At 53.5% G+C, this 26124-nt stretch overlaps 1 protein-coding gene across 1 annotated transcript in view; it reads left to right on the top strand.

Annotated features, from left to right (window-relative positions):
• Positions 1-25875, top strand: part of FBN3 (fibrillin 3) — a gene marked incomplete at its 5' end in the record, with an annotated part of 92838 nt that extends 66963 nt beyond the window's left edge. The window contains 39 exons of the mRNA XM_082071837.1: positions 2535-2660; positions 2945-3070; positions 3400-3522; positions 4191-4316; positions 4447-4572; positions 4680-4802; positions 5207-5329; positions 5706-5831; positions 6234-6356; positions 6604-6726; positions 7317-7478; positions 7934-8002; positions 8259-8384; positions 8677-8802; positions 9251-9400; positions 9814-9885; positions 10671-10796; positions 11259-11384; positions 12211-12336; positions 13044-13160; positions 13698-13826; positions 14221-14340; positions 14692-14817; positions 14898-15050; positions 16013-16078; positions 16359-16484; positions 16713-16832; positions 17256-17378; positions 18160-18291; positions 18820-18945; positions 19165-19371; positions 19452-19577; positions 19685-19807; positions 20153-20269; positions 20534-20662; positions 21263-21382; positions 21589-21820; positions 22325-22493; positions 23227-25875. Coding sequence (XP_081927963.1) covers positions 2535-2660; positions 2945-3070; positions 3400-3522; positions 4191-4316; positions 4447-4572; positions 4680-4802; positions 5207-5329; positions 5706-5831; positions 6234-6356; positions 6604-6726; positions 7317-7478; positions 7934-8002; positions 8259-8384; positions 8677-8802; positions 9251-9400; positions 9814-9885; positions 10671-10796; positions 11259-11384; positions 12211-12336; positions 13044-13160; positions 13698-13826; positions 14221-14340; positions 14692-14817; positions 14898-15050; positions 16013-16078; positions 16359-16484; positions 16713-16832; positions 17256-17378; positions 18160-18291; positions 18820-18945; positions 19165-19371; positions 19452-19577; positions 19685-19807; positions 20153-20269; positions 20534-20662; positions 21263-21382; positions 21589-21820; positions 22325-22493; positions 23227-23601 — 5264 coding nt within the window. The 3' untranslated portion in view covers positions 23602-25875. The remainder of the gene's footprint in view (positions 1-2534; positions 2661-2944; positions 3071-3399; positions 3523-4190; positions 4317-4446; positions 4573-4679; positions 4803-5206; positions 5330-5705; positions 5832-6233; positions 6357-6603; positions 6727-7316; positions 7479-7933; positions 8003-8258; positions 8385-8676; positions 8803-9250; positions 9401-9813; positions 9886-10670; positions 10797-11258; positions 11385-12210; positions 12337-13043; positions 13161-13697; positions 13827-14220; positions 14341-14691; positions 14818-14897; positions 15051-16012; positions 16079-16358; positions 16485-16712; positions 16833-17255; positions 17379-18159; positions 18292-18819; positions 18946-19164; positions 19372-19451; positions 19578-19684; positions 19808-20152; positions 20270-20533; positions 20663-21262; positions 21383-21588; positions 21821-22324; positions 22494-23226) is intronic.
• Positions 25876-26124: the final 249 nt, after the last annotated feature.

The raw sequence follows: 26124 nt of genomic DNA, 5'->3' as shown, positions 1-26124 counted from the left end.
TGTGAGAGCCCACGGGGCCACCGACCAGCTTTTCTCAAGTTCTTTCCTATCCCTTTCCTGCTTGCTTTACCCAAGGGGTATAGCAAGATTTATCCCTGCTATGTTGCCTTCCTTTTTTTTCATGTAAATCTAAGGCCTTATATCTCTTTTTCCATCTCATGCAATGTTCATTCTTCATTTTGTGCTCTTTCTTCACTTGAATCCTTGGATCCTTCCCTCTTGTTTCAGCCACCAGCAGCTGGAGCTTGAGCCTGGCATTGCCACACAGGATCCCTGCCTGGTATTTTTGTTCCTGCTCCGCAGGGAGGTGGCAATCTTTATTCTGGGGATTGGCAAGTCCACAGTGGAGCTCTGCCAGCCCAGCAGCTTGAACTCGGTGACTCTGAGCTCCAGTTCTCCTCCACACTTGGCTGTTTCCCTTGTGTGACGTCTCCTCTCCCTCTGCTTCCCATCTATTATTTATTCTGCCACTGATTATTTACATATCCACACTCTAAACCTACACCCGTTTCCAGACATTATTAATATCATATGTTCAACCCTTGCATGAAACCATTTATTTTAAAACACCACTGCAGAATGTTTCTCAACTTGTAGATGTTTTTCTCTGGAACGCCATCCATGCCACCATAATTGTCTTCTTAACTTGGTTCATCTACGTGCCCTAAATGATGTCCCACATACCACACTGGTCATCTTAATCCAGTTACATGTAGCTTGGTCCTGTTTCTAGATAATTTATGTTCCTTGCAAGTAGCTTTCAGTTATATCATCAGATCACTGCTGAGATTAGTAGACCTACTATTTCCATTCCTTTACTAGAGTGGAGATATAAATATATTAAGCTTTTGTCTGTATAGCACTGTGTGGCTTCCCATTGTCATTGTCCATCCTACAGCCACGTGCCATTAAATCAAATACCTCCACTGGCGTGAGAACATGGAGATAAACCTCGCTCAGCAAGAGCTTCACTATTTGATAGCTTGTGTCTCTTCCAACTCTGAATCTTGCTGATTTATCCAATTTTTCTTGGGTTGCTTTCCACTGAGTCTTTTCCAAAATGACTTGCAACCTGGTATCATATATGATATGTAATCAACTGCTGCTGTTTCCACACCTTTCTTAGGATCTGCAGCAACTTTGTAGCAGCTTCAACCATTAATCAGGCCCATGTCCACTTCCCCAAACATTTACACAGGTCAAGTCCTTCATGAGAAGTTCTGATAGACCATCCGCATTCCTCTCCATTTCCACTTAGATTTGTAAGGACTTCCTTTCTCCTGCCCATTTAATCATCCTTTATCCTCAGCTAATTCTTTACAGCTCCTCCCATCTGGCCAACGCTTGGTTTTATTCTGTCAGATCCTCATCTGTTTTCAATTTAATCATTCTTCTTTGGAGCTAAAAAATGAAATCCCATCCATGACCTCAGTGCCTGAGTTTGTCTCCAACAAGTCAGCCAGACTCTTGCTGTCCTCTGATTCCTGGCGTTCCGTGTTCCTCGTCCCTGTCTAGCCAGACTCACTTGTCTGACTGACCTAGGCTTAATATTCTGCTCTTTCTACTTTGGCTTGGACTTTCAAACCACATCAATCTGCGGCACGATTCTATACCATTTATTTATTTTTCATATTTGATTCTCTGGGTTCTTTAAACTATATCCCCACTCTGCCACTGGCATGGGTTTCTGTCTTTGTAGAGTGTGTACGAGGGTTATCACTGATCATCTTCCTCCTTCTCCTCCTCCATTTCTGAGATATGGAGAAAGTCACAGTCCCCACTGATGGCCTGCTGTTTTGTTGTTTTGTTTTGTTTTAATTCTTGCATTTATTAACTTTTCTATCACTTCTTAAAGATGATTTTTAATGCCAGCAGCCTGGTTTCCTCTTTGCTTGGCTGGATCACATCTCTCTCACAGCAGTTGCATTTACTTCAGGAATTTCTCCAGTTCCTAGTCAATTCAATCCGCTTGTCCATATGTGATTTTCTTCAGAAATGTACAGACTATTTCCTAGCCCTGTGTGTGTGATATGGAACTACTCTGAAGGCTGTTACCAAGACAGCCTGTCTGTTGGTCTTCTGTCAAAGAAACTTAACGGTTTCCAAGGAACAATCCCTCTGCTGATGGGACTTGTGAAAATGTACTAAGATGGGTGGGATGTGAGCTGGGAACTGTCCTTCTAGTCCTTGCTGGCTCATCTGCACAAAGCCGATAACTTCTTTCCTCCTGACGTTCCACTTCATGTCCTACTGAGCTCAGGGTGAGAATTGCGACTTCCCAAAATGCAGAGTTCAACCATAAGTCCACGGGACTCCCCCAAGCCCTGCATTCACTGTTCCATTAATATTGTGATGTCCCTCTGTTTTGGGATATATAGAATCATTTTGGTTGGGAAAGATCTCTAAGATCATTGGGTCCAACCATTAAACCTCTCTGGTGCTGGGACTGTGGTACGTGGCACCAGCACCATCCCATTAGCTGGAAAACCCAGCTGAAGGGGACAATCCGCCACATTTCGTGTTGTTCTCTGCAGACATCAACGAGTGCGAGCGGGACCCGCTGCTGTGCCGAGGTGGGATCTGCATGAACACAGATGGCAGCTTTGAATGCATCTGCCCCCCGGGCCACGAGCTGACATCTGAAGGGAACACTTGCATAGGTGAGATGATGGAAAGTGCGATTGTGACCGGAGCCTGTGCAAGGAGAATGGTCCAGGGAGACTTGGATCTCATGCTGGACACATGAAGTGGGTAGAACACACTCATGCAGGGAGGACCGAGGTCACTCCTAGAGTTCTGTTGATTTGTGATGTCTGTTTTATCTGCTCTTCACTGAAGACTGACACATGGGGCAATGCCAAATTGGGTGTGGTACCAAGGATGGGTACCAAACGATGCTCAACGTGGCCAAGGCCAGCTGCTCAAACTGCTTTTCCCACCACAGATATCAACGAGTGCTCCCTTAGTGACAACCTGTGTCGCAATGGCCGCTGCGTCAACGTCATCGGTACCTACCAGTGCGCCTGTGATTCGGGCTTCCAGGCCACGCTGGACCGGCAAGGCTGTGTCGGTGAGTGCTGCCCTTTGGCAAACAGCCATGCCAAGACCCTGGTACGGATCCAGAACCCTCCTGGCCTCACACTTCTTGTAACGCTTAGTGGGTGTCTGAGGGTAGGACACGGGGGGAACCTCCTGGCTGAGCTACAGCCGGTTGGTGCTACTGGTGAGAGGCTGTTGTCAGCTGTGACACTTCTGTGAACTGCAAAGGGTTGGCAGAGAAGGCAAGAGGTGCTTTCTTCTGGCTGGAGGAGCTTTGTTTCCTCTTCAGCACCTCTCCCACCCTGTCTCTGTGTACCACACCATGTCTGAACAACCGCCTGACCTCTCCCTTCTCCCCAGACATCGACGAGTGCACCATAACCAACGGCGGCTGTGACACGCACTGCTCCAACTCGGAGGGCAGCTACGAATGCAGCTGCAGCGAAGGTTACGCATTGATGCCGGACAAGAGATCATGTGCAGGTGAGTGCTCAGCTTGGCTCTCATAGGTGCTGCCCAGGGACCTCTGGTCAGCCACAGTGTTGGCTTCTGAGTGAGGTGGTCTCTGGTTTCAGTCACTTCCAGAGAGGTGATTTCCCTTCACAGATGTTTTTGCTTTGCATTGCAATGTCCAACTCTTTATCACAGGCTCCAGAGTTTTGTAATTACATAGAATCATCCTTCTAGCAGCTGTACGTGAAGATTGTTAACAGCTGGACACAATCTTAAAGGTCTTTTTCAACCAAAATGATTCTGTGATCATCAAAGGATGATGCCTGATCTCAGCAGAAAATAGTGGCTTTTGTCTGGAAAACTTTTACTAACGTTCCACACAAATTTAAGTCCAATGCTAGCATGTCCACTAGTATGACATTTTAGAGCCACTATATGCACAATATTTAAAATGCATTTATCTTCATGATGTTGAGAACATTTAGAAGCAAGTATATTGATTAATATGAGCTTCAGCATAGGTGAAACTACTACATTTGCCTGCGTTCAAGTTGGAATTAAAGAAATCGCTAAAAGAAAGGAGACAAATAGGGATGTGATTTGGAGCAAAGCCCCTCCTGTGACTCGCTCCTGCTCCCACAAAACCCTTTCACTGCCTCTAATGTCTTTACTCCGGCAACAATCTCCTCTCTCTCTAGATATTGATGAATGTGAGGATAATCCAGACATCTGTGATGGTGGGCAGTGCACCAACATCCCCGGGGAGTACCGCTGCCTCTGCTTCGACGGCTTCATGGCATCCCTGGACATGAAGACCTGTATCGGTGAGGACAAGGGGGATGTGCCAGCACCGTGTCATGAGGCTCCTTGGAGGGAGGAAGGGATGCAGCAAGTTGCCCAAGAGTCATGCCATGGTTCTTGTGGTGTCACAAGCAAGTGCTCTTTCTCTTCCAGATGTGAATGAATGTGATCTCAACCCGAACATCTGCCTGCACGGCGAGTGTGAAAACACGAAGGGCTCCTTCATCTGTCACTGCCAGCTGGGCTACTTCGTCAAGAAGGGAACCACGGGCTGCACAGGTGGGGACGGGCCAGACCTGCACCTCGGGGTGCTGGTGGGAGCCCTCACAAACAGCTCCTGCCCTGGAGAGCTGTGTCCGTTCTGATGTCCTCCTTCCTTCCTGCAGACATCGATGAATGTGAGATCGGGGCTCACAACTGCGACATGCACGCCTCCTGCATCAACGTGCCCGGGAGCTTCAAATGCAAGTGTCGGACAGGCTGGCTTGGGGACGGGCTGAAGTGCAACGGTGAGTTCTCATCCCAGGAGAGGATGTTTGTGTGTCCAGCTGCTCTGTGGGCACCTCTGATGTCTGTCTGGGCTGAGTTGACACCTGCACTTCCAATGCTCATGAGCCCCAGAAACCCTGCATGAGGATTTATAGAAGCGTGGAGAGATGTGGGTGTGACAGAGGGGGACTGTAGGTGTGGACGTGTGGGTGTTTTGCTGTCAGGCTGTACAGCTGTGTCTGTGAAGCCATGAAAGGGGCTGATAAGAAAGATGGGGATAGACTTTTTAGCAGGAGATGTGTAGGGATATGACTGAAATCTCCTGGGCCATTAATGTCCCCTCCTGGGCCCTACACGAGCTGCCCAGGCTTAGAGGGAATGCCAGAGGCAAAACCCTGATGAGGGTGTTCTTCTCCCTGCCCAGATCTGGACGAGTGTGCAACCGAAGAGCATAAGTGCAACCTCAATGCCAACTGCGTCAACACACCGGGCTCCTACCGCTGTGCCTGCCGAGAAGGCTTCAACGGGGACGGCTTCTCCTGCTCAGGTGAGGCCCGTAGACTCCATTGGCAGCAGGAATTTGGCCTGGGTGTCCGGCTGGGACATGGAGTCACCCCCTCTTAGCCAGCAGCCTGGCTCAGCATCTGGCTGCCTGTATCTGGGGTTCCCTAAAGTAGATGTCCCCCAAAGGCCACTGCAGCTTGTCCTGCACCACAGCCTGCTCAGATACCTTCAACTGAGATCCACCGTCTTCTCGGTGGGTGTTTGGGGAATATCAAGGCAATGAGAAGTATTGTAACCTCCTCTTCACAGCCTCTCAGGAGACAGTTAGGGAAATGCTTGTGGGAATTTTCTGGGCAAGCAGAGGAACGCTCCCATCTTCATGTGGACACCATGTCGGTCTCATGCTTGTCTCTCTCTAGATGTGGACGAGTGTGCAGACAACGTGAACCTGTGTGAGAATGGACAATGTCTCAATGCACCTGGGGGTTACCGCTGTGAGTGCGAGATGGGCTTCAACCCCACAGAGGACAGCAAGGCCTGCCAGGGTAAGTGCCCAGAGTTCCGACCGCTGCTCCAGGAGGTCCAGTGTCCACCTCCTTTCCGGCCTCGGTCTCTCCATGGCACTGTCACCACCTGATCCGTTACTAAGGAAGACCCACCATCACCTGGTGGTGTAAAACTCCTGAGGTGTCAGCTCCTCCACCTACAGGAGTTGGTCCCCAGCCTGCAGAGAGGTTGGGCTAAGCCAACAGTCCATTTGAGATGTGGACAATGAGCAAAACAGGAGTGAGGGGAGAGGACATACACACAGGAGATGGTATCCCATGGCACCAGAACCATCCTGAGATGGGTTACCCTGGGCTGTGGCTCTGCTTTGAGGTGGAGCAGGAGAGGCCTGTCCTCGTACTTGGCCAGATTCTGAGTCCCCAGCTCTCCTTGTTTTGCAGACATTGATGAATGCACCTTCCAGAACATCTGTGTCTTTGGGACCTGCCAGAACCTGCCCGGGATGTTCCGCTGCGCCTGCGATGATGGTTATGAACTGGACAGGAGCGGAGGCAACTGCACAGGTACAGGACGTTGACGGGGCTGTTGGATGAGGATCAGTGCTCTGTGACCTGCTGGTGTGAGCTTGTCCCAACCATGACACGGAGTGGCACTAGCAGCCTAAAGCCAACTAAGTGTCCCTGGGTGATGTGGTGATGTCTTTGCTCTTGGCAAGGCCTTGATGCTGCTCTGGGTAGGGCTGGGGCTGTAGTTTCTGTGGCAGTCTTTATCTGTTTTTTTTTTTCAGTCTTCCTCTTCCTGTCCTTTCAGACATCAACGAATGTGCAGACCCCGTGAACTGTATCAATGGCCTGTGTGTCAACACCCCAGGCAGCTACCTGTGCAACTGTCCGCAGGACTTTGAGCTGAACCCCACCGGTGTGGGCTGTGTGGGTGAGTGGGGACCCGTGTGGAGACCACACCTTCCATCCAAGACCTTGGTTGTTCTTCTTGTTGATCCCACGTAGCTGGAACTGGCCACTACCAGGGACTGGGGGGACTGACCACTGTCTGCCCTGCCAGATCCCTGGGTGTCCATGATGAGTATCCACCTGTTAAACCTGGCCCACCTTCTGTCACTAGTGTGGGTACTCTCCTGGTTGAAGCAATTTTATTCCTGGGCAGCTCTGGAGCTGTTCTTTAGTCTTTTATTCTCAAAAGGCCCCAGGTTACTGGCAGCATTATTTGGTTTGTGTTCCTTGGCCACGCTGAAGACATGCCACCATACTATGACCTCTGTATGACATAGTGTGGCTTTTACCAAGTGAGCTGGGCAAGTGTTATTCTTGAAGGGTTCCCAAAGTTACAGGGACAGTCTGGATGCGGTTTATTACAACACAGGTACCTGATAGTGTGGACATGTGGTTTAGGGCCATGGCCTTATTCCTCTCCCTGCTTCTAGAGGCAACAGAGCCATTCATTCCCACTGTGCACACAAGTCTTTACAGGAGAGGCTTTGCTGATCCACCGCTGTCTTTGTGCAGATACGCGTGTTGGGAACTGCTTCTTGGACACCCAGGATCGAGGAGACGGAGGGATCTCCTGCAGCGCAGAAATTGGAGTTGGGGTCACTCGGGCATCCTGCTGCTGCTCACTGGGTCGTGCGTGGGGCAACCCTTGCGAGCTTTGTCCTCCTGCCAACACGAGTGAGTTGGGAAAATGTCTGGGATGAACTTGGGCATGGGCCAGCTGGGCAGCGCACAGCAGAGGAGAGATGCATCCACTTCCCTATGAGTTCTAAACTCAGGCTGGGGGTCAGGATGTCATCACGATGGAGCAAGGGGAGCTGAAGGGAGAGGTGAAGTGGGACGGGAAGACCAGGCTGGTTGTGCCTGAGGGATTCAGGTTGGGATCCTTTGTTCCTCGTCCAGTGGGCTGCAGGAGGGCAGTGGATGTGGAATAACCCCAGTTGAGGGTGGGCAGGCAGAGACAGGGCAGCCAAGTTGACTCGGCATGCGCTGGGAGTCAGGCTGCTCCATGTGGGCCACTAACCCCATCCTCATGGCCCATTTCTCCTGGGTTTCTCCTGGTTCTTCCTTACCCCTCCTGCTTCATGGGAGCCCGCTCAGCTAAGGATTCCCCTGACTGACTTTTTCCGCAGCCGAGTACAAGACCTTGTGCCCTGGAGGAGAAGGTTTCCGGCCCAACCCCATCACCGTCATCCTGGAAGGTAAGATGACCCTGGGTACTGGTAGAGCCCAGCCCCATATGGACACTGTCTGCCATGGCACTGGTCTGGCTGGGTGCCTGCTGAGCCCCCTGACCACAGAATGATAAACAGCAAGTGTGTGCTCTCCTCGGACGTGCTCCGGGTTCCAGCGAGGGCTGTAAGTGGTGGGATGAACCCAACGCATATCCTGGGGTGAACATAATGCCTGGGCTGGGCTGACAGGCGGTCACACCTCCCGAATTCTCTCCCTCTTCAGATATCGATGAGTGCCAGGAGCTGCCGGGTCTCTGCCAGGGTGGCAACTGCGTCAACACTTTTGGCAGTTTCCAGTGCGAGTGTCCCCTTGGCTACTACCTCAACGAGGACACGCGCATCTGTGAAGGTACCTGCACCCCGGTGCCTGTGCTCGGCTGTGTGCCTGGCGCACATGGCAGCCCCGTGCGTGGGTGAAACAGAGCTGTACATGTATCTAGGCTGCCCTAGGAGCAGTTGGCAGAATTCCTCCCCACTTCTCTTCCAGATTTCCCACCCCCATCACACACCCCGTCCCCTTTTCCCAGTGCCAGGCCAGCCTGGTCCCCATGCCAGGCCTGTCCGTGCTTTGTGCAACCCCATGTCCGGCCGTTCTCTACCTGTGCCCAGTGCTTTGACCTCCCATCTCCTTTATTTGGCAGATATCGATGAGTGCTCTGCTCACATTGGGATCTGCGGCCCTGGGACCTGCTACAACACCCTCGGCAACTACACCTGCGTGTGTCCCCCCGAGTACATGCAAGTCAATGGAGGAAACAACTGCATGGGTACGGCATGGTCCAAATCTGTGGGAAACTAGACTCAAGGAAGAATTCTTTTCATGGTGAGGGTGGTGAGAGCCTGGCCCAGGTTGGCCGGAGAGGTGGTGGATGAACCATCCCTGGAGACATCCCAGGCCAGGCTGGACGGGGCTCTGAGCACCCTGAGCTGGTGAAGATGTCCCTGCGCATGGCAGGGGGGGCACTGGGGGAGCTGGGAACGTCCCTTCAACACAAACTATTTTATAATTCTCTGAGGGGGTCTGGCAGTGCTGTGCCTGGGCTGTGCAGTGGGCAGCACGGTGTGGGCAGCTTCAGCCCAGCACTGCAGCCACTTTGCTGGGCTCCCCTTGAAGGGCCTGTGTGTCACCTGCGGTCCCTGAGCGCCAGGACAGGACAGGGTGGCATAATGAGCACCCTGGGGCTGGCAGAGACAATGTCTGGGCTGCTTTTGCAGATATGAGGAAGAGTGTGTGCTATCGCAATTACAACGACACATGTGAGAATGAGCTGTCCTTCAACATGACCAAGAAGATGTGCTGCTGCTCCTACAACATTGGCAAGGCCTGGAACAAGCCTTGTGAGCCCTGTCCCACACCAGCCAGCCGTAAGTATGGAAAACCATCTCGATATGGTGGCTGCCCTCTTGCTTTTCCAGCAATCCCATGCACTTCAAGTCACGGGCACTAACCAAATAGAGGGGGAGAAGGTCTGGGAGGCAGCACTTGTGGTGCCCAGAGAGGTGGTGGATGAACCATCCCTGGAGACATCCCAGGCCAGGCTGGACGGGGCTCTGAGCAACCTGAGCTGGTGAAGATGTCCCTGCGCATGGCAGGGGTGGGACTAGATGAGCTTTGAAGGTCCCTTTGCCTGGTGCCATATGTGTCTTTGGGGTTCCCCATGTGCTGATCCCCTCCTGCTGTCACACCCCCTCCCCGCTCACTCTAACCACAGCTGCCCTTGTCCCTCTCATCCTTCCCTGCGCCCGCTCTGGCCATGACCTTTGTGTTCCCCTTCCAGCTGAGTACCAGATCCTGTGCGGGAACCAGGCCCCTGGCTTCATCATCGACATCCACACAGGGAAGCCCATTGGTGAGTAGAGACCCCGCGCCCTGCGGAGCCTGGGCTGCTCTCTGCCCCTCTGCTTTCCTCCTGCACTGCCCTTGAGCACCTTCCTTTCCCCTCCCTTAGAAAATTAAGCCCTGAGCAGAGGAGAGGCAAGGAGAAGAGGTGGCAAGCATGGCTGCAAGCAGCTGGCCAAGCCTTCAAGCTGATACCTGAGTGGCTGCTCTGTTCAGACCTCCCCACATTTGCAATTGTCCCATTGTTTCTGTCCCATCTGGAGAGATAGGTGGCCAGTGACCACAGATGGTGGCCAGTGGCCAGGTGGATCGAGACCTGTGGTAGCTCTGGTGCTCACTGCCAGGGCACTGCTGAGAGCCAAGGGTTCCGGTGGTGTGTTGCTAGATGGGAAGCCAGAGGAGCTGTTGAAAGTCCTGGGATTTGTGGGCTGTCTACAGATATTTTGCAGTTTTCAAAGACAGACTTGCTGGTAGTTTGTGAGGCAAATGGACCAGTTAATCCTTGCTTCACCTGGTGTTGGCAGTGCCAGCTGGGGACAGAAGAGGAGATGAGTTCATCTCCTGCCCCCAGGAAGAAAGCACAGCAGAGGGTGTTTCTGCCGAGCAGCCCCAACCCGGCATGACCTGCAGGATCCAGCATCAATCCTCCAAAAGCTGCTCCACTCTTTGTCTTGTGGCCCTTTTCCTGCTAGTCTTCTTTCTAGAAGGAACAAGGGCAGCCATCTCCCAACTCTGGGGGATGTTCTCCTCCCTGCCGCCTCCCCGGGATGCTGAGAGATGTTTGTCTGTGCGCAGATATCGATGAGTGCAGCGAGATCCCCGCCATCTGCACCAACGGTGTCTGCATCAACCAAATTGGCAGCTTCAGGTGCGAGTGTCCCATTGGATTCAGCTACAACAACATCCTGCTCATCTGCGAAGGTAACGGGGCAGCTGGGGCAGCAGCCAGGAGGGTGCTGGGGGCTCCCAGTGTGGCATTGGCACCTCCCCAGCTCATGGGGCATCACGGGCAGGGCTGTCAGCACACATGGATGGAGTCTACATGTTCTCAGCCTTCTTGAAATCTTCTACATTTTCCACATCAACAGTTGGACAAAAATTGCTGGTTTTCATTCATATTCTTGTCTGGTTTTCCCTTCCTCTGTTTGTGTGGTTTTTCGGTTAGAAAAAGGTTGCAAATATGAGTGCTTCAAGGTTTTTGAGTTGTAACTAAAATTCCCATTATATTATAGCAAAGCCATAGAAAAAGGTTGAAAATTGACCCTGATCAGAGCAAACCAAGGTTTAAAATTGACTCCACAAAGCCACTCCAGCCCTACCAGGATGTCAGTGCCCGGTGAGCGCTTGGCACACTCAAGGTTTGCGTTTGCTCTCGTCCTGCAGACATCGACGAGTGCAGCAATGGGGAGAACCTGTGCCAGCGCAACGCCGACTGCATCAACATCCCGGGCAGTTACAGGTGCGAATGCTCCACTGGATACAAGCTGTCGCCCAGCGGAGCCTGCGTGGGTAAGATGGGAGCTCTTTGCTACCTATTCCAGAGACACGTGTGCGAGGCGCTGACACCCCTGCCTGGGTGCTCCAGGTGGTTTTGGAGGCCACCCTGGGTGGACCCAAGGAAGGACAGGATGCAGGATGTGAAAGGAGGTTGTAGCATGGAGGGAGTTGGTTTCTTCTCCCAAAGAACAAGTGACAGGATGAGCGGAAACAGCCTCAAGTTGCGCCAGGGGAGGTTGAGGTTGGATGTGGGGAACAATTTCTTCCCCAAAGGGCTGTGGGGCATTGGAACAGGCTGCCCAGGGCAGTGCTGGAGTCACCATCCCTGGAGGGCTGGACAGACGGACATGAGGTTCTCAGGACATGGGGTGTGGTAATGGTTGGACTCCGTGGTCTTGAGGAGCTTTTCCAACCAAAATGATTCTATGATGCTCCTCTGAAGGACATGCCAGTCCCATGCATGTGTTCTTGGTCTCTTGTCAAGCCTGGGGACTCTGACCTGGCTGTGCTGTGATTATGGGATACCTGTATATTTGGAACAATCCCCAGGGATTGTGGGGTGCTGAGGGATGGAAAAAAGGTCACTGTGAAGCGCAGCTTTAGTCTGGCATCTCAGGTCATTTTCTCTGATTAAACTGCCTTTTTTTAGAGATGACAGTGCATCAGTCTTGTCCTCAGTGAAGCCAACTCTCAGAAAACAGAAACCCTATTCCGCTGTGCTGCTACTCAGGCACAGCGTCCCAGCAGCAGGCAGGGCTCTGCAGGAGGCCAGTGCCTCGGTTCTTCCCATTTGCCCCATCCCTTCTGCTCGCTAATGCCCATTTTTGCTTTGGTTTAGGTCGCAATGAATGCCAGGAGATCCCCAACGTCTGCAGCCACGGCGACTGCGTTGACACCGAGGGCAGCTACGTCTGCATTTGCCACAACGGCTTCAAGGCCACGGGGGAGCAGACCATGTGCATGGGTCAGTGTGGCTGCACAGCCCTGCCGGGAACCAGATATTGTTGTCCCAAAACCAGGGTCCACCCCCTGCGCAATAAGCTACATTTGCACACAGAAACATGATATTGTTTATTACAGAGCCGCACAAGTCTGGACGCTGGAATAAAGCCAGCACACCAGAAAGAAAAGTGACAGGTGTTATATACAAAACCTTATCAATACATTTGCACCTTCAGGGCGGTCCTGAAGAGCCAATTGGTCACACATTTGCATATTGGTTACACAATAATTTTAGCATATAATGAGCAACATTCAGCTAAAGGACTCTTGATCCAACAGTCTCGAGTTATGTGTTAAAACAAATTGTGCAAGGTCCACAATGTCTAAAGTGGCAAGGTCAGTAATCTCTAGTTTCTGATTTGGTGTTTTGTGAGTCCCTCTTTGTTGGAGAAGCAGACGGACCTAAAAGAGAGAGGATTTACATATCTTAAGGTTAGGAGTTGCCAACGGGATTCATTCTTATAAGTGGTAGTGGCTACAATATCAGGATGGACAGGAGCTCTCTCCAGCACCCACTGGGTAGTGCCAAGGGCCACTGTGTCCTCTCCATCCCAGGCTGTCCCTGCAAGCACAGGGTGTTGTGCAGCTGCCTGGGCCCTGTCTACATAGCGAGGACGGTGGCTCTCAGCTCCCTCAGCCCCTGCATCAGCCGTGGCCTTCTCTCTGCAGATATCGATGAGTGTGACCGACAGCCCTGTGGGAATGGAACCTGCAAGAACACGGTCGGCTCCTACAACTGCCTCTGCTTCCCGGGCTTTGAGCTCACACACAACAACGACTGCATGGGTGAGCTGAACGACTGTACAGATTGCTGCCTGCGGTCAACATGACAATGGCTGTGGGGCACGGGGTGTCACCCAGTGGCATACCGGGGGTCAGCTCTGGGTGTCACCTGGCAGTGGCTGTAGGGGTGGCTGTATGTGTCAGACAAGGTGGCACACTGACACATTCTGTCCATATTATTGCTCCCTACAACTGCCTGAAAGGAGCTTGGAGCCAGGGGGGTCGGGCTCTGCTCCCCAGGAACAAGCGCCAGGAGCAGAGGAAACGGCCTCAAGTTGCCCAGGGGAGGTTGAGGTTGGATGTGGGGAACAATTTCTTCCCCAAAGGGCTGTGGGGCATTGGAACAGGCTGCCCAGGGCAGTGCTGGAGTCACCATCCCTCGAGGGTTGGACAGACGGACATGAGGTTCTCAGGACATGGGTCAATGCCAGGGCTGGGTTATGGTTGGACTCAATGATCTCGAGGGTCTCTTTCAACCAAAATCATTCTATGATTCTATGATTATCTCTTCCTGCTATGCTTATCATTTCCCTCCCACAGACATTGATGAATGTTCATCCCTGGTGGGGCAGGTGTGTCGGAACGGCCAGTGCATCAACAGCATCGGCTCCTTCCAGTGCCTGTGCCAAGAGGGGTATGACCGGACCCCTGATGGGAAGAACTGTGTAGGTGAGTGTCTGGACTGGCCCTGTGAGCTGAGCTGGAGGCTGGTGTGGCTGGCACTGGGCAGTGCTGTGACACCTGGTCCCCAAGCTGGTCCCATCACAGGCAACTGAGCAGTGGACTCTCCAGAACCATTCACTACTTAAAAGGGGACAATGAGAAAGATGGGGACAGACTTTTGAGCAGGGCCTGTTGTGATAGGACAAGGGGTGATGGTTTTAAACTAAAGGAGAGAGATTCAGGATGGATATAATGAAATTGTTGGCCCTGAGGGTGGTGGGAGCCTGGCCCAGGTTGGCCAGAGAGGTGATGGATGAACCATCCATGGAGACATCCCAGGCCAGGCTGGACGGGGCTCTGAGCACAGACACTATCACTGGTTATTTCTTCTCCTCTGCAGACATCAACGAGTGTGTGAGCCTGCCTGGGACCTGCTCCCCGGGCACCTGCCAGAACCTGGAGGGTTCCTTCCGCTGTATCTGCCCCCCTGGGTACGAGGTGCAGAATGACAACTGCATCGGTAATTTTGGCTCTTGGCCTCCTCCATTGCCAGCACAGCATGTGGGCACCTCAGACTATTCCCTGAACAGCCTATTCCTCCTCCGTGGGCTGGGGCATGAATCACCACCCCCAAATACCTTCTTGAAAGCAATGGGACACTGAGCGTGGCAGGGGAGGATGGGGGGGTTTGCTGTGCCTCGGCCCCTTCATTGTCCTGTTTCCCCTGAGGGTGGGTTAAGGGTGAGGACCAGAGTGAGGTCCTGCAGGCATCAGAGTTCCCCAAACATCACAACTTCAGCTGATTTTGATGCAACAAGGAAATGAGTGACCTTTGACTACTCTGTAAGTAAAATATCCCTGGTGCTCCCAGATATCAATGAATGTGAAGAGGAACCAAACATCTGCCTCTTTGGGACATGCACCAATACCCCTGGCAGCTTCCAGTGTGTCTGCCCTCCAGGCTTTGTGCTGTCTGATAACGGCCGACGGTGCTTCGGTGAGTGCAGCTCGTCACAGTGGGGAGAGGAAAGGTGCACAACCACCCCGGGTGTCTGCAATGTCCCCGTCCTCCTACAGATACTCGCCAGAGCTTCTGCTTCACTCGCTTCGACAACGGGAAGTGCTCTGTCCCTAAGGCCTTCAACACCACCAAGGCTCGGTGTTGCTGCAGCAAGATGCCAGGAGAAGGCTGGGGAGATCCCTGTGAGCTGTGCCCACAGGAGGGGAATGGTAAGTGTGCTGGGACCTGGATCCGTGGGAGAGGTGCTGCATGTGTCCCCGACAAGTGCAGACTGTGGGGAAGGTGTGCAGGTCAGGTGAGACAACCAGCAGTGCAAGTGTCCGGCTGCATCCAGCTCTGGGTCCTCAGCACAGACACACATGGACCTGCTGGAGAGGGGCCAGAGGAGCCACAGGAATGATCCAAGGCTGGAACAGCTCTGCTGGGGACAGGGGAGAGAGCTGGGGTGTTCAGCTGGAGAAGAGAAGCTCCACGGAGACCTTAGTGCGGCCTTTCTGTGCTTAAAAGGGGCCCATAAGAAAGATGGGGACAGACTTTTGAGCAGGGCCTGTGGTGACAGGACAAGGTGTGATGGTTTTAAACTAAAGGAGGGAGATTCAGGCTGGACATGGGGAAGAAATTGTTGTCCTGAGGGTGGTGAGAGCCTGGCCCAGGTTGGCCAGAGAGGTGGTGGATGAACCATCCCTGGAGACACCCCAGGCCAGGCTGGATGGGGCTCTGAGCACCCTGAGCTGGTGAAGATGTCCCTGCTCATGGCAGGGGCGGCACTGGGGGAGCTGGGAAGGTCCCTTCAACTCAAACCATCCTGTGATTCTATGAAAGTGGGCTCCTCCCTCTGGAGAGTGCTGCCTTGAAACCCAGTAGCCCTTACTTGGCTGCAGAATCCCTTGGATCTCCAGCAACCACAGTCAGGCTCTTGAGAAATGGATTGCTTTTTCTGCATTGGATCTGCTCACAGTTCTCTGTGGGGCTTTAGATAATGCAGAAGCACCTCAGTGCATCCAGATCCATGGCAAGCACAGGTGTTTCCCAGCCAGCCTGGGTTTTGTGGCTTCCCACGGACAGTGAGCTGTCAAGCTCTCAGTCATGCGCTAGAAGCCTCCAAAGCACATTTCTCCTTCTGGGAGTGGAAACACTTGTAATCACATCTCATTTTTCTGCTTTCTTCTAGTTGCTTTCCAGGAGCTGTGTCCATATGGCCACGGAGCCATCCCAGGCCCAGGTGACACCCGAGAAGGTACGGTCTGATCTAAGGAGGAGAATAAATTTGGGTTTTTTTGGGGGGGTTGCATAGAAGCAACCAAACTTAGGCTATTTGGAGAGTAGAGCTGAATCCCAGTGGTGGGAGAGGAGGGACGTAGGGCTCCCAAGGTCAAGGTTGCTGACTGCTCACCAGCAGTTCAGCGCCCAGTTCTGGAGAGGGAGTATCTGGGATTGGTGGGCCAGCCCTGCGAGGACAGGGATGATTCTGGCTTCATGCCCACATGAGGTTTCATTGCCTTGTTTTCCTTTTCCAGATGTTAATGAATGCTCAGAGAACCTGGGTGTCTGCATAAACGGAGCCTGCATTAACACCGATGGGTCCTTCCGCTGCGAGTGCCCCTTCGGCTACAACCTGGACTACACCGGCGTCAACTGCGTGGGTGAGGGTCTGCGTGGGGAGCACCTGCTCCCTCCTGCTTTTATCCTCCTCGTGCCAGAGGCCGTGAGCGTGTTTGTGCCTCTGTGTGTGTGTGGAGAGAAGGAACGTGCTTCTCCCCTGCCCCTTTGTGTTTTACTCCTGGCTTTGCTGGTCTCTGGCTGCAAGAAATGCCCAGCCTGCACATTTCAGGTCCAACTCATTCACCTAATGTGGTCCTGGCTTCCTCCAGATACCGACGAGTGCTCCATCGGCAACCCGTGTGGGAACGGCACCTGCACCAATGTGGTGGGAGGCTTCGAGTGCGCCTGCGACGAGGGCTTTGAGCCAGGGCCCATGATGACATGTGAAGGTAATGCTGCTGTGGGGCAACTCATTTCATACTAGGCCGTGTATGTGACCCCACTGGATCACCACCTCCGATGGACAGTGCAGAAAAGCTGGCTGGGGCTCATCTCCACATGAGTGTGCACATCAGCGCTGGTCCTCTTTGGCCTCCAGTGAGGCCTGAGCTCAGGACTGAAGTCCTGCCTAAAAGCAGGAGCTGCCTCCCCAAAGAGCCAAGACCCTGTTCCTGTCAAAGCTGCTGAGACACCAGGTGTCTGTCTGTCCCTCTGCAACCGAAAACCATTACAGGAAGCCTTGGGGGAACAAAGTTCTCATGAGATGAATGCTTGGGGTGGGGGGAGTCTGTGCTGGGAAGATCCCCCCGCTATTATTACCCAGCTGACTCTGAGCACACAGGGTCGAGCTCTCCCCTCTCTCCTGCCCCCAGATATCAACGAGTGTGCGCTGAATCCCCTGCTCTGCGCCTTCCGCTGCATCAACACGTTCGGCTCCTACGAGTGCACCTGCCCCTCTGGATACGCCCTCCGAGAAGACAGAAGAATGTGCAGAGGTAAAATCCCCTTCCGAGCTCCCACACCCTCCCTGGGCCCCCACACTTGGCCAGTCTGGTGCTGTTTGGAGAGGAGGCAGGAGCTGATCTGGTGAGACCCCCTGCAGTGCTGGTCCAGCTCTGGGTCCTCAGCACAGACACACATGGACCTGCTGGAGAGGGGCCAGAGGAGCCACAGAAATGATCCGAGGCTGGAACAGTTCTGCTGGGGGACAGGCTGAGAGAGCTGGGGTGTTCAGCTGGAGAAGACAAGGCTCTGCAGAGACCTTATTGCGACCTTTCTGGACTTAAAAAGATGGGGACAGACTTTTGAGCAGGGCCTGTTGCGATAGGACAGGGGGTGATGGTTCTGAACTAAAGGAGGGAGATCCAGGCTGGACATGAGGAAGAAATTGTTGTCCGTGAGGGTGGTGAGAGCCTGGCCCAGGTTGGCCAGAGAGGTGGCGGATGAACCATCCCTGGAGACATCCCAGGCCAGGCTGGACGGGGTTCTGAGCAACCTGAGCTGGTGAAGATGTCCCTGTCATGGCAGGGGGGGCACTGGGGAGCTGGGAAGGTCCCTTCAACACGAACCATTCTGTGATTCTGTGATTGACCTGGTGTCTCTGGGATTGTGCTCACTCTCACCTACCTCGCTGTCTGGGCTGTGTGCCACCAGCCAGCACAGACCAGGGCAGCAGGGACTGGCAGAGCGGTGAAGATGTGTCCGCTCAGTTGTCCCCACAGTGGTGCAGAGCTGGCAGGTTGAACATGGTCCCATGAGGTCGTTTCTCGGTTGCAGATCTGGATGAGTGTGCGGAAGGACTGCACGACTGCGAGTCTCGAGGGATGCTGTGCAAGAACCTCATCGGCACCTTCATGTGCATCTGCCCCCCAGGAATGCAACGCAGGCCTGATGGAGAGGGCTGCACAGGTACCAAGGATGGGTTCCCTGTGGGGCCAGAGGCCATCCTCTTCTAGACATTGTCTCTGTGGCTTTATTTTATGTCCCTCTATCCAACAGCTCCTCCTTGGGGCTTCCCATGTGTCAGAACGTCCTCTATGTCCTACCAGATGCCTGCACACACAGAACTTCTGTTCCTCTCTGATCTGCACAGTTCCAGCACAGGATGACACAGCGTTGTGCCGTGTGCCCTTTCTCTTGAGTTTTCCCATGTCTGTGTCAAGCTTTTTTGCACTGAGATGCTTTTGGAAGGGTCAGTCTGCTCCTAGACCAGCAGCTTGGCCACTTGCAGGTGGAGAATGTGCAAAGCAGAGAAGCCACCCTGCTCTGGGGGAGGTCCAGGGCAAGTGGCCGTGGTTCTGAGCTGGCTGAGGATGTGGAAATGGTCCTCAAGGACTGTGTGAGGGCATTTCAAACAGTGCTAGCGTGAGGACTCATGGAAAGCTGAAATTTGTCCTATGCCTCACCACAGCTCTTTGGTGGCTCCTTCTTTTCTAGATGAGAACGAGTGTCGCACCAAGCCTGGAATCTGCCCCAACGGCCGCTGCATCAACACGATGGGAAGTTACCGCTGTGACTGCAACGAAGGTTTTGAAGTCAGTCCCTCTGGCACAGAGTGTATTGGTAATTACCACGTCCTGGTGGGTCTTGAGTAGCCTCTTTTTAGTAGCACATGATGCTTTTCAAGTGTTTCAGGTTTCTGTGGAGAGAGTTGTTGGGGCATCACCTTTACTTTTGGCATTAGTATGTCCAAATCATGCTACCATGTGCTGGACAGGCTGCTGGGTTATCCGTGGTGCTGACACTCAGATCCTGACCTTGTTTCCCACTGTCTCCATCCAGACACCCGCCAGGGATTCTGCTTCACTGAAGTGCTGCAAACCATGTGCCAGATGTCCTCCACCAACCGCAACCTGGTCACCAAATCCGAGTGCTGCTGCAACAGCGGGCGCAGCTGGGGCCCCCAGTGTGAGCTGTGTCCCCTCCCTGGAACTGCCCAGTACAAGAAAATGTGTCCTCACGGGCCAGGTTACTCCACCGATGGCAGAGGTGAGCTGGGAGGCAGCAGAGATGTGGGTACAGGCACAATTCCCCTGGGAACTCGTCCCCACTGGTTCTTCCTCCCGCAGACATCGACGAGTGCAAGGTGCTGCCCAACCTCTGCAAGAACGGCCAGTGCATCAACAGCATCGGCTCCTTCCGCTGCCACTGCCGGCTGGGCTACACCGCGGACATCACGGGCACGGCCTGCGTGGGTGAGTCGGGACAGGGAAACCCTCGGCATGTTCCACCCCTTCTTTTCAGGAGCCCCATCCAACAGCACAACCTGTGAATGCTGATGTATCCTGTCTCCTGAGTCTAGATTTGGATGAGTGTAACCAGTCCCCTAAGCCCTGTAACTTCATCTGCAAGAACACAGAAGGCAGCTACCAATGCTCCTGCCCCCGAGGGTACATTCTGCAAGAAGATGGGAAGATCTGCAAAGGTATTCACCAAGCAGAGAGCTCTGGCAGCACAGGGGGGATGGCAAGAGCCAATTAACCTGGTCCAGAATAGTCCAGTCTGGGATTTGTGCATCGCAGGAGAGGCAGAGAAAAATCTCTGCATCTTTTAAATGCATCTGTGTATGATCAGCAGCTGAGGTGGGGAGAGGACTTGTGATTCTCATGCAAGAGTTTCGTGTGTGTTGTTCCTGAGGCTGGTCCGTGTCAGGTCCTGCTCTGCCCAGGGTCGCTGTGTCACCACCTACATGCAGGTGTCACAGACTCAAACTGCAAAGATATCTCAGTAAGATAAATTCAGACACATGTTCTTGTGCTTGTTACTTTAGATTTGGATGAATGTTCCACCAAGCAGCACAACTGCCAGTTCCTCTGTGTGAACATTATCGGAGGATTCAACTGCAAATGCCCTCCAGGCTTCACTCAGCACCATTCGTCCTGCATCGGTGAGTAGAGGCATTCACTGCTCTGCTCTACAGCATGAGCGAGGTCCCTGTGGGTCATTTTTAAGCCCAGGAGAGTCTTTGCAGCCCACTAGCTCTAGATCTAGAGCTCTGCCCCTCTCCGGTTGGCCTGGGGTTGTGCATCTGGCTTGTGTATCTGCTGCTCAGACAGGACTGAGCTCCACAATGCGATGTAGCTGTCTGCAAAGCTCACACGCAGCCACGTCCTTAGGGACGGACTTACACGCGGCCACCGGTGTTTTGCAGACAATAACGAGTGCACAGCTCAGCCCTCTCTGTGTGGAGCCAAAGGACAGTGTCTGAACACGCCGGGCAGCTACAACTGCGAGTGTCAGAAAGGATTCTCCCTGGACAGCTCTGGTGTCAACTGCGAAGGTGGGTCTGTGTCTCTGGGGCTTTGACAGAAACACGGTCCACATGGAAGAGTTCCTGGTGCGCTCACAGTCTCTTAGGCAGCTCTGTCCAGCCAAGAACGGACTAATCCTTACAGTGGGGCACCAGAAACCCACACGGGAAGCCCTGGTGCCCGACCTGCCTGGAGAAACACTGGCTCTTGGACAAGGAGATGAAGGTCTTGGTGGAGCAACCAGAGCAGCCAAGGGTGGGAAGCGAAGGGTCCTGTGTCTCAGTAGAAGAGACCTCATGCTGGCCAAAACCCACCATGTGCTACGCTAAAGAAAAGCCTGTGTTCAACACAGGCAGCCTGAAGCAGAACAGATCTGGTAACGGTCCGGGCCAGACTTTAAAGCAAAAATATCCAAGCAGGGGATGTGTGTGGGCCTTGGGGCTGAGGGTGTTGCTCAGGACCAAGCTGCAGAGACATAATTAGGCAGAAGAACCTCCCACCCACGTGAGCACCCTGAAGGATGCCGAGTGCTGGGCAGGTACCATGTGCGCATGGTCCCTGGGCACCCAGCGCTGCCCGCAGCTCAGGGAGAAGTTTGTCTCACCACCACCTGTGTTATGTTGCTGCAGATGTGGACGAGTGCGATGGAAACCACCGGTGCCAGCACGGCTGCCAGAACGTGCTCGGGGGCTACCGCTGCGGCTGTCCGCAGGGCTACGTGCAGCATTACCAGTGGAACCAGTGCGTGGGTGAGTGTGGGAGGGGGGCTCTGGTGTCCTGTGGCTGTGGGCTGGTGGATCACGGGATCACAGAACTGTTTGGGTTGGAAGGGACCTTCAAAGGCCATCTAGTCCAACCCCCTGCAGTGAGCAGGAGTTTCCCTTGGCCATGCAGGGTGGGGAGCACCAGCAGCACCTTCCACCACAGTTCTGACTCGTTCTGTCTTTGGGTGCAGATGAAAACGAGTGCTCCAGCCCCACCGCCTGCGGCTCTGCCTCCTGCTACAACACTCTGGGGAGTTTCAAGTGTGTCTGTCCGTCTGGCTTCGATTTTGACCAAGCCTTTGGCGGGTGCCAGGATGTGGACGAATGCTCAGCCGGCGGCAGCCCCTGCAGTTACGGCTGCTCCAACACAGACGGCGGTTATCTCTGCGGCTGCCCTGGGGGCTACTTCCGAGCGGGACAAGGGTAAGTGCAGCCAGAAGGTTGTCCCCACGGGCACCTGGACATTGCTGGGGCAGATTGCAGGCTGCCAAGTGTGCGGTGCCCACAGACGTGCTCCATCATCACATTTCTGACACAATTTGAATAAGCCCCAGAAGCAAGTAAGTTCCCATTCCCACATGAGTCCTCAGCTTCTCCATGCCAGACTGTTCCTCACCCATCACAAGATCCTCCTGCTGATGCCCATCTCCTCTTCCAGTTCACTAATCCCATGGTTAGTGCAGCTGCCAGCACTGTAGCAGATGCTCTGCAGGTCCATCTAGTCCAGGGTGCAGAGATTAAACCTGATGGACACATCTAAACAAGAAGTGGCCTGATGTTCCTCAGACATGTCCTGTGTCCAAGCCATCCCTGTCTTGTATCCGGGCGTGTTTGTGGGTGCCACATGGAAAACCTCTGAGGGAAATGGTAAGATTCCCATCTTGAAGCGTGAATCTGAGATGGGTCACTCTGCTTTTCTGCCACCAGACACTGTATTTCTGGCTTGGGTTTTGGGAAAGGCTCCTACCTTCCTGCCCCGCAAGAAGAGGATGAAGACAACCTGCTCTCCCCTGAAACCTGCTACGAGTGCAAGATAAATGGCTACCCCAAGAGGGGTCGGCAGCGACGCAGCGTCAACGGCACTGAGAAGCACCAGGTAAGAAGTCGGTGGCATCCTGGGTGGGGTGGAGCAGAAGGAGAGCTGGGGCGCTCGGGGCATGTCTGTCTGGGGTGGATCCCACACGATATGGCTGTTCCCATGGGGCTGTTTTGGTCCAGAGGCAGCAGCTCGCTGTGTACCTGCCCGTGCTGGGCGCTTGGGTATTTGTTAATGTCATTGAGTCCAGAAGTCCTGCAGAAATGGAGGCTCTTGCACAATACCTTAGAGAAGGTCAGGACAATCTTAAGTGACATACACTTGTGTGTTTTGACCACAAATGAGTGCAGATGGAAACAAGAAATAAAGTACGTGTTTCCCTGCAAGGAGAGCTCATGGGGAAACAGCTCCCATGGGGCCATAAAGGATTGTCAGCCCTTGCTGTCTGACTCCAGACTGAACCTGTCACCATAAATACAGGTTCTTCCTTGGAGGGAAGTTCTGGCTTCTGTCCAAGGCTCCCCCAAGAAGTTCAAAGGCCTGGGCAGGACAGATTGGACTGGGAGGAAAATGTCCCTGAATTTATTGGTTCCTCCCATGAAGACAAGGGCTGTGTACTGGCTGGTTCAGTCTCAGAGACACAACCAAAAAAACACTTAAAGGGAAGCAAGGGCCTTCTCTGAGCTGCTTTGGGGTGACCCATGGGGCCGAACTCCTCTAAATCAAGTCCTTCTTCACCTGGCCATGTGCTTTTCCTGGTTTCTGTCAGTAACATGCTTGGTTCCTTCCGAAGGATCACACCGTGAACTTGGCCAGCATGGATGTGGATGCTCCTCTGTCCATGACGCTGAACCTCTCTGACCTGGCTCACAAGGAGCACATCCTGGAGCTCCTGCCGGCTGTGGAGCCCCTGGAGAACCGCGTGCGGTACCTCATCTCCCAAGGGAACGACGATGGCTATTTCCGCATCCACCAAAAAGAGGGGCTCAGCTACCTGCACCTCGGCCGCAAGAAAATCCTGCCTGGCACCTACCTGCTGGAAATCGTCAGCGTGCCCCTGTACCGCAAGAGGGAACTGCAGAAACTCGAGGCCAAGAACCACCTCAACTACTTAGCAGGGGAGCTGGGCCAAGCACTGAGGATGAAGCTCCAGCTCCAGCTCTACTAACATCCGTGAGATCCACCCACCCAAGCGACAGTCCGGTCCTTCGCCTTGCCACCCCCACCTGGAAACAAGTGCCTCTTCTCTCGCTGCCCCCCCTGCCACTGCCTCCCCACCCTGCGCTGCACAACTGATGGGACGTGTCCCTCCGGGCTCAGCACCCACCCACGCAGGGATCCTCCGCTTCTCGGGGTGCTGGAGTCCAAAACCCAGCCACACCACCAAAGAGCTGATGAAAGCTTGGCCAAAGGTCCCAACCCTGCTAGCAGGGACTCCCTCCCTCTGCTCGGCTCTTGCCGGGCTCCTTTAACCAAGATACTGTTAGTCCGAGCTGGTAAGGGCAGGACCATGGGGAAGCCGCGCGTCCTTTGTGGTCACAGCCCGTACGTCACCTGTGAGGGGGGGTTGAAAGCAGCACAGTGTGGGATCAGTGCATTTCCCAGCAGCTCATGTTCCTCCTTTGCTTCTGCCTTGTGATGGTGCTGCAGAAACCATCCCATCCCTATGCTGGCCGGGCTCTGTCTTTCTCTGTCCTCTCCATGTCCTCTGGTCCTTTTGGGCTCCTCTGTCAACCAGCACAGTCACCTCTGAGTGCCAGGACAGTTCAGGTTGCTGACCTTCCATCCTGAAGCAGCCAGACCGTGGGACCACAGGCTCTTGTAGGGAACTGTGGGTTTTCACAGAGCAATAGAACAGTTTGGGTTGAATGGACCTTCCCAGCTCCCCAGTGCCCCCCCTGCCATGACAGGGACATCTTCACCAGCTCAGGGTGCTCAGAGCCCCGTCCAGCCTGGCCTGGGATGTCTCAGGGATGGTTCATCCACCACCTCTCTGGCCAACCTGGGCCAGTATTTTACCATCCTGAGTGGTAAAACTGTGCAATTTTCATCTGAAAGGGCTTTTCCAGAGCTCCAGCAAGTCCCGGGGTTGTGTCCTTCTGTAGAAGGGGAGGAGCTCTGGGGAGAGGCAATTGCATTGTTGAGTGTGGCTGGACAAACTGAACTGGCAAGAAAATAATATTATGAGTCTGGTTGAGAGCATGTGGACGCGTCCCATGACAGGGGACCTGGCAGGACACGTGTGACATGCTGCGGGGACACATTTCCTGGCCGCCACCCCCGTGAATGTTTGCAAATCCCATGCGGAGTTCCCCAGCAGCAGCAGTAAGATGGGGATGGGGGGTGTCCCTGCAGCCCGAGGAACCAGGCAGAGCTGCCTTTGCCAACAGCCCAGCTGTGTGACCCCAGGCAGAGCCCCTCTGAAAACACAGGGCCTGCGCGTCCCTCCCTCTGCTTGTCACATCTTGGTCAGTCCAAGGTGACAGCGGCGATGGACGGTCTCTGGTTAATGCGGACAAACGAAATGCACTAAAAAAAAAGAGCCTGGAAACTATTAATTGAGTGAATCGAGGTCTCCCTGCTGCCTCGCTCTGTCCGGGTGGGCTTTCCTTCCTCCCTCCCTCCCCCAGCTGCTCCCTGCGATGCCCCTTGTTCTTTTTGCATGAATTCATTTTCAGTGCTACGTCAACCCTCGTCAACAGGCGAGAACGGTGCTAATTCACTCCGGTGACACACAGAACTACCTTCTCCACACAGCCACGGTGCTTTCGGGAGCTGGTGCTGGGATGGACTGGTCAGCGTTGGTGCACTGCACCCATCCACCCTCTCGTATTTATGTATAACCACCAAAGTGACGGTTGCTCGGTGTTGTGAGGAGTGCGTATTCCTGTAGCTTTTCTATTTCATTTTTGGTGCTTGGGGGGGTTGTTTTATGTCCCAGCACGCCCGGGGTGGGGGGGTGTGTATACTGTATTTGGGCTCATGTCAAACTTGAAAACTCTTTTACATGATGCAGCTCCAGACTCTGGATTGTGCAAGAGTCCCAGAGCTTGTGACAGGATGGGTGGCCTGATGTTTGGGTTATTGTTTTTTTTATTATTATTATTTTGGTTTGGTTTTCCAACAGGTGCTTTTTTTTAAAAAAACAAAAGAAAAAAAAACTATTAATAATAATAAATTAGCAGAGATGGGTTTGTGTGTGTGTGTTGAGCCAAAAGTCTCCAATGAAAACGCTCAAGGTTTCCTTCATTCCTCTCTGGTGCGGTGTTTCTTTGGTTTATTGTTTTGTATTGACATTTCTTACTGCTTGGTTTGGTTTGGTTGGTTTATTTTGGGGGGGAAGCCTTGAAACCCAAAACCTGTGCCCCTTGTCCCGCACAGAGAGGCGGCTCTTTGTGGAATTCCTTTTTTGTATCAGAAGCAACAGCAACAATAAAATTATTTTGGGTTAAGTGGTTGTCGTGTCTCCTCCTCGGGGCGGCGGTGGCTGCGTCCTGCCCGCTGCTGTCCCCTCAGCACTCCTGGGGGGTTTGGGGTCCTTTCCTGATCGTTTGCTGGTTCCCAGTGAGGGGTTTCTCTCTGGGGACACAGCGGGGAAACAGGGACCACATGGAGTCACCTCACCCCTCCACCATATAGAACCATGGACTAGTTTGGGTTGAAGGGACCTTCCAAGCTCATCTGATACAAC

Source organism: Streptopelia decaocto, assembly GCF_964273445.1.
Source record: "Streptopelia decaocto genome assembly, chromosome: 24".
NCBI lineage: Eukaryota > Metazoa > Chordata > Aves > Columbiformes > Columbidae > Streptopelia > Streptopelia decaocto.
Note: the sequence above shows the minus strand (reverse complement) of the source record. Positions and strands in the feature narration are given on the sequence as shown.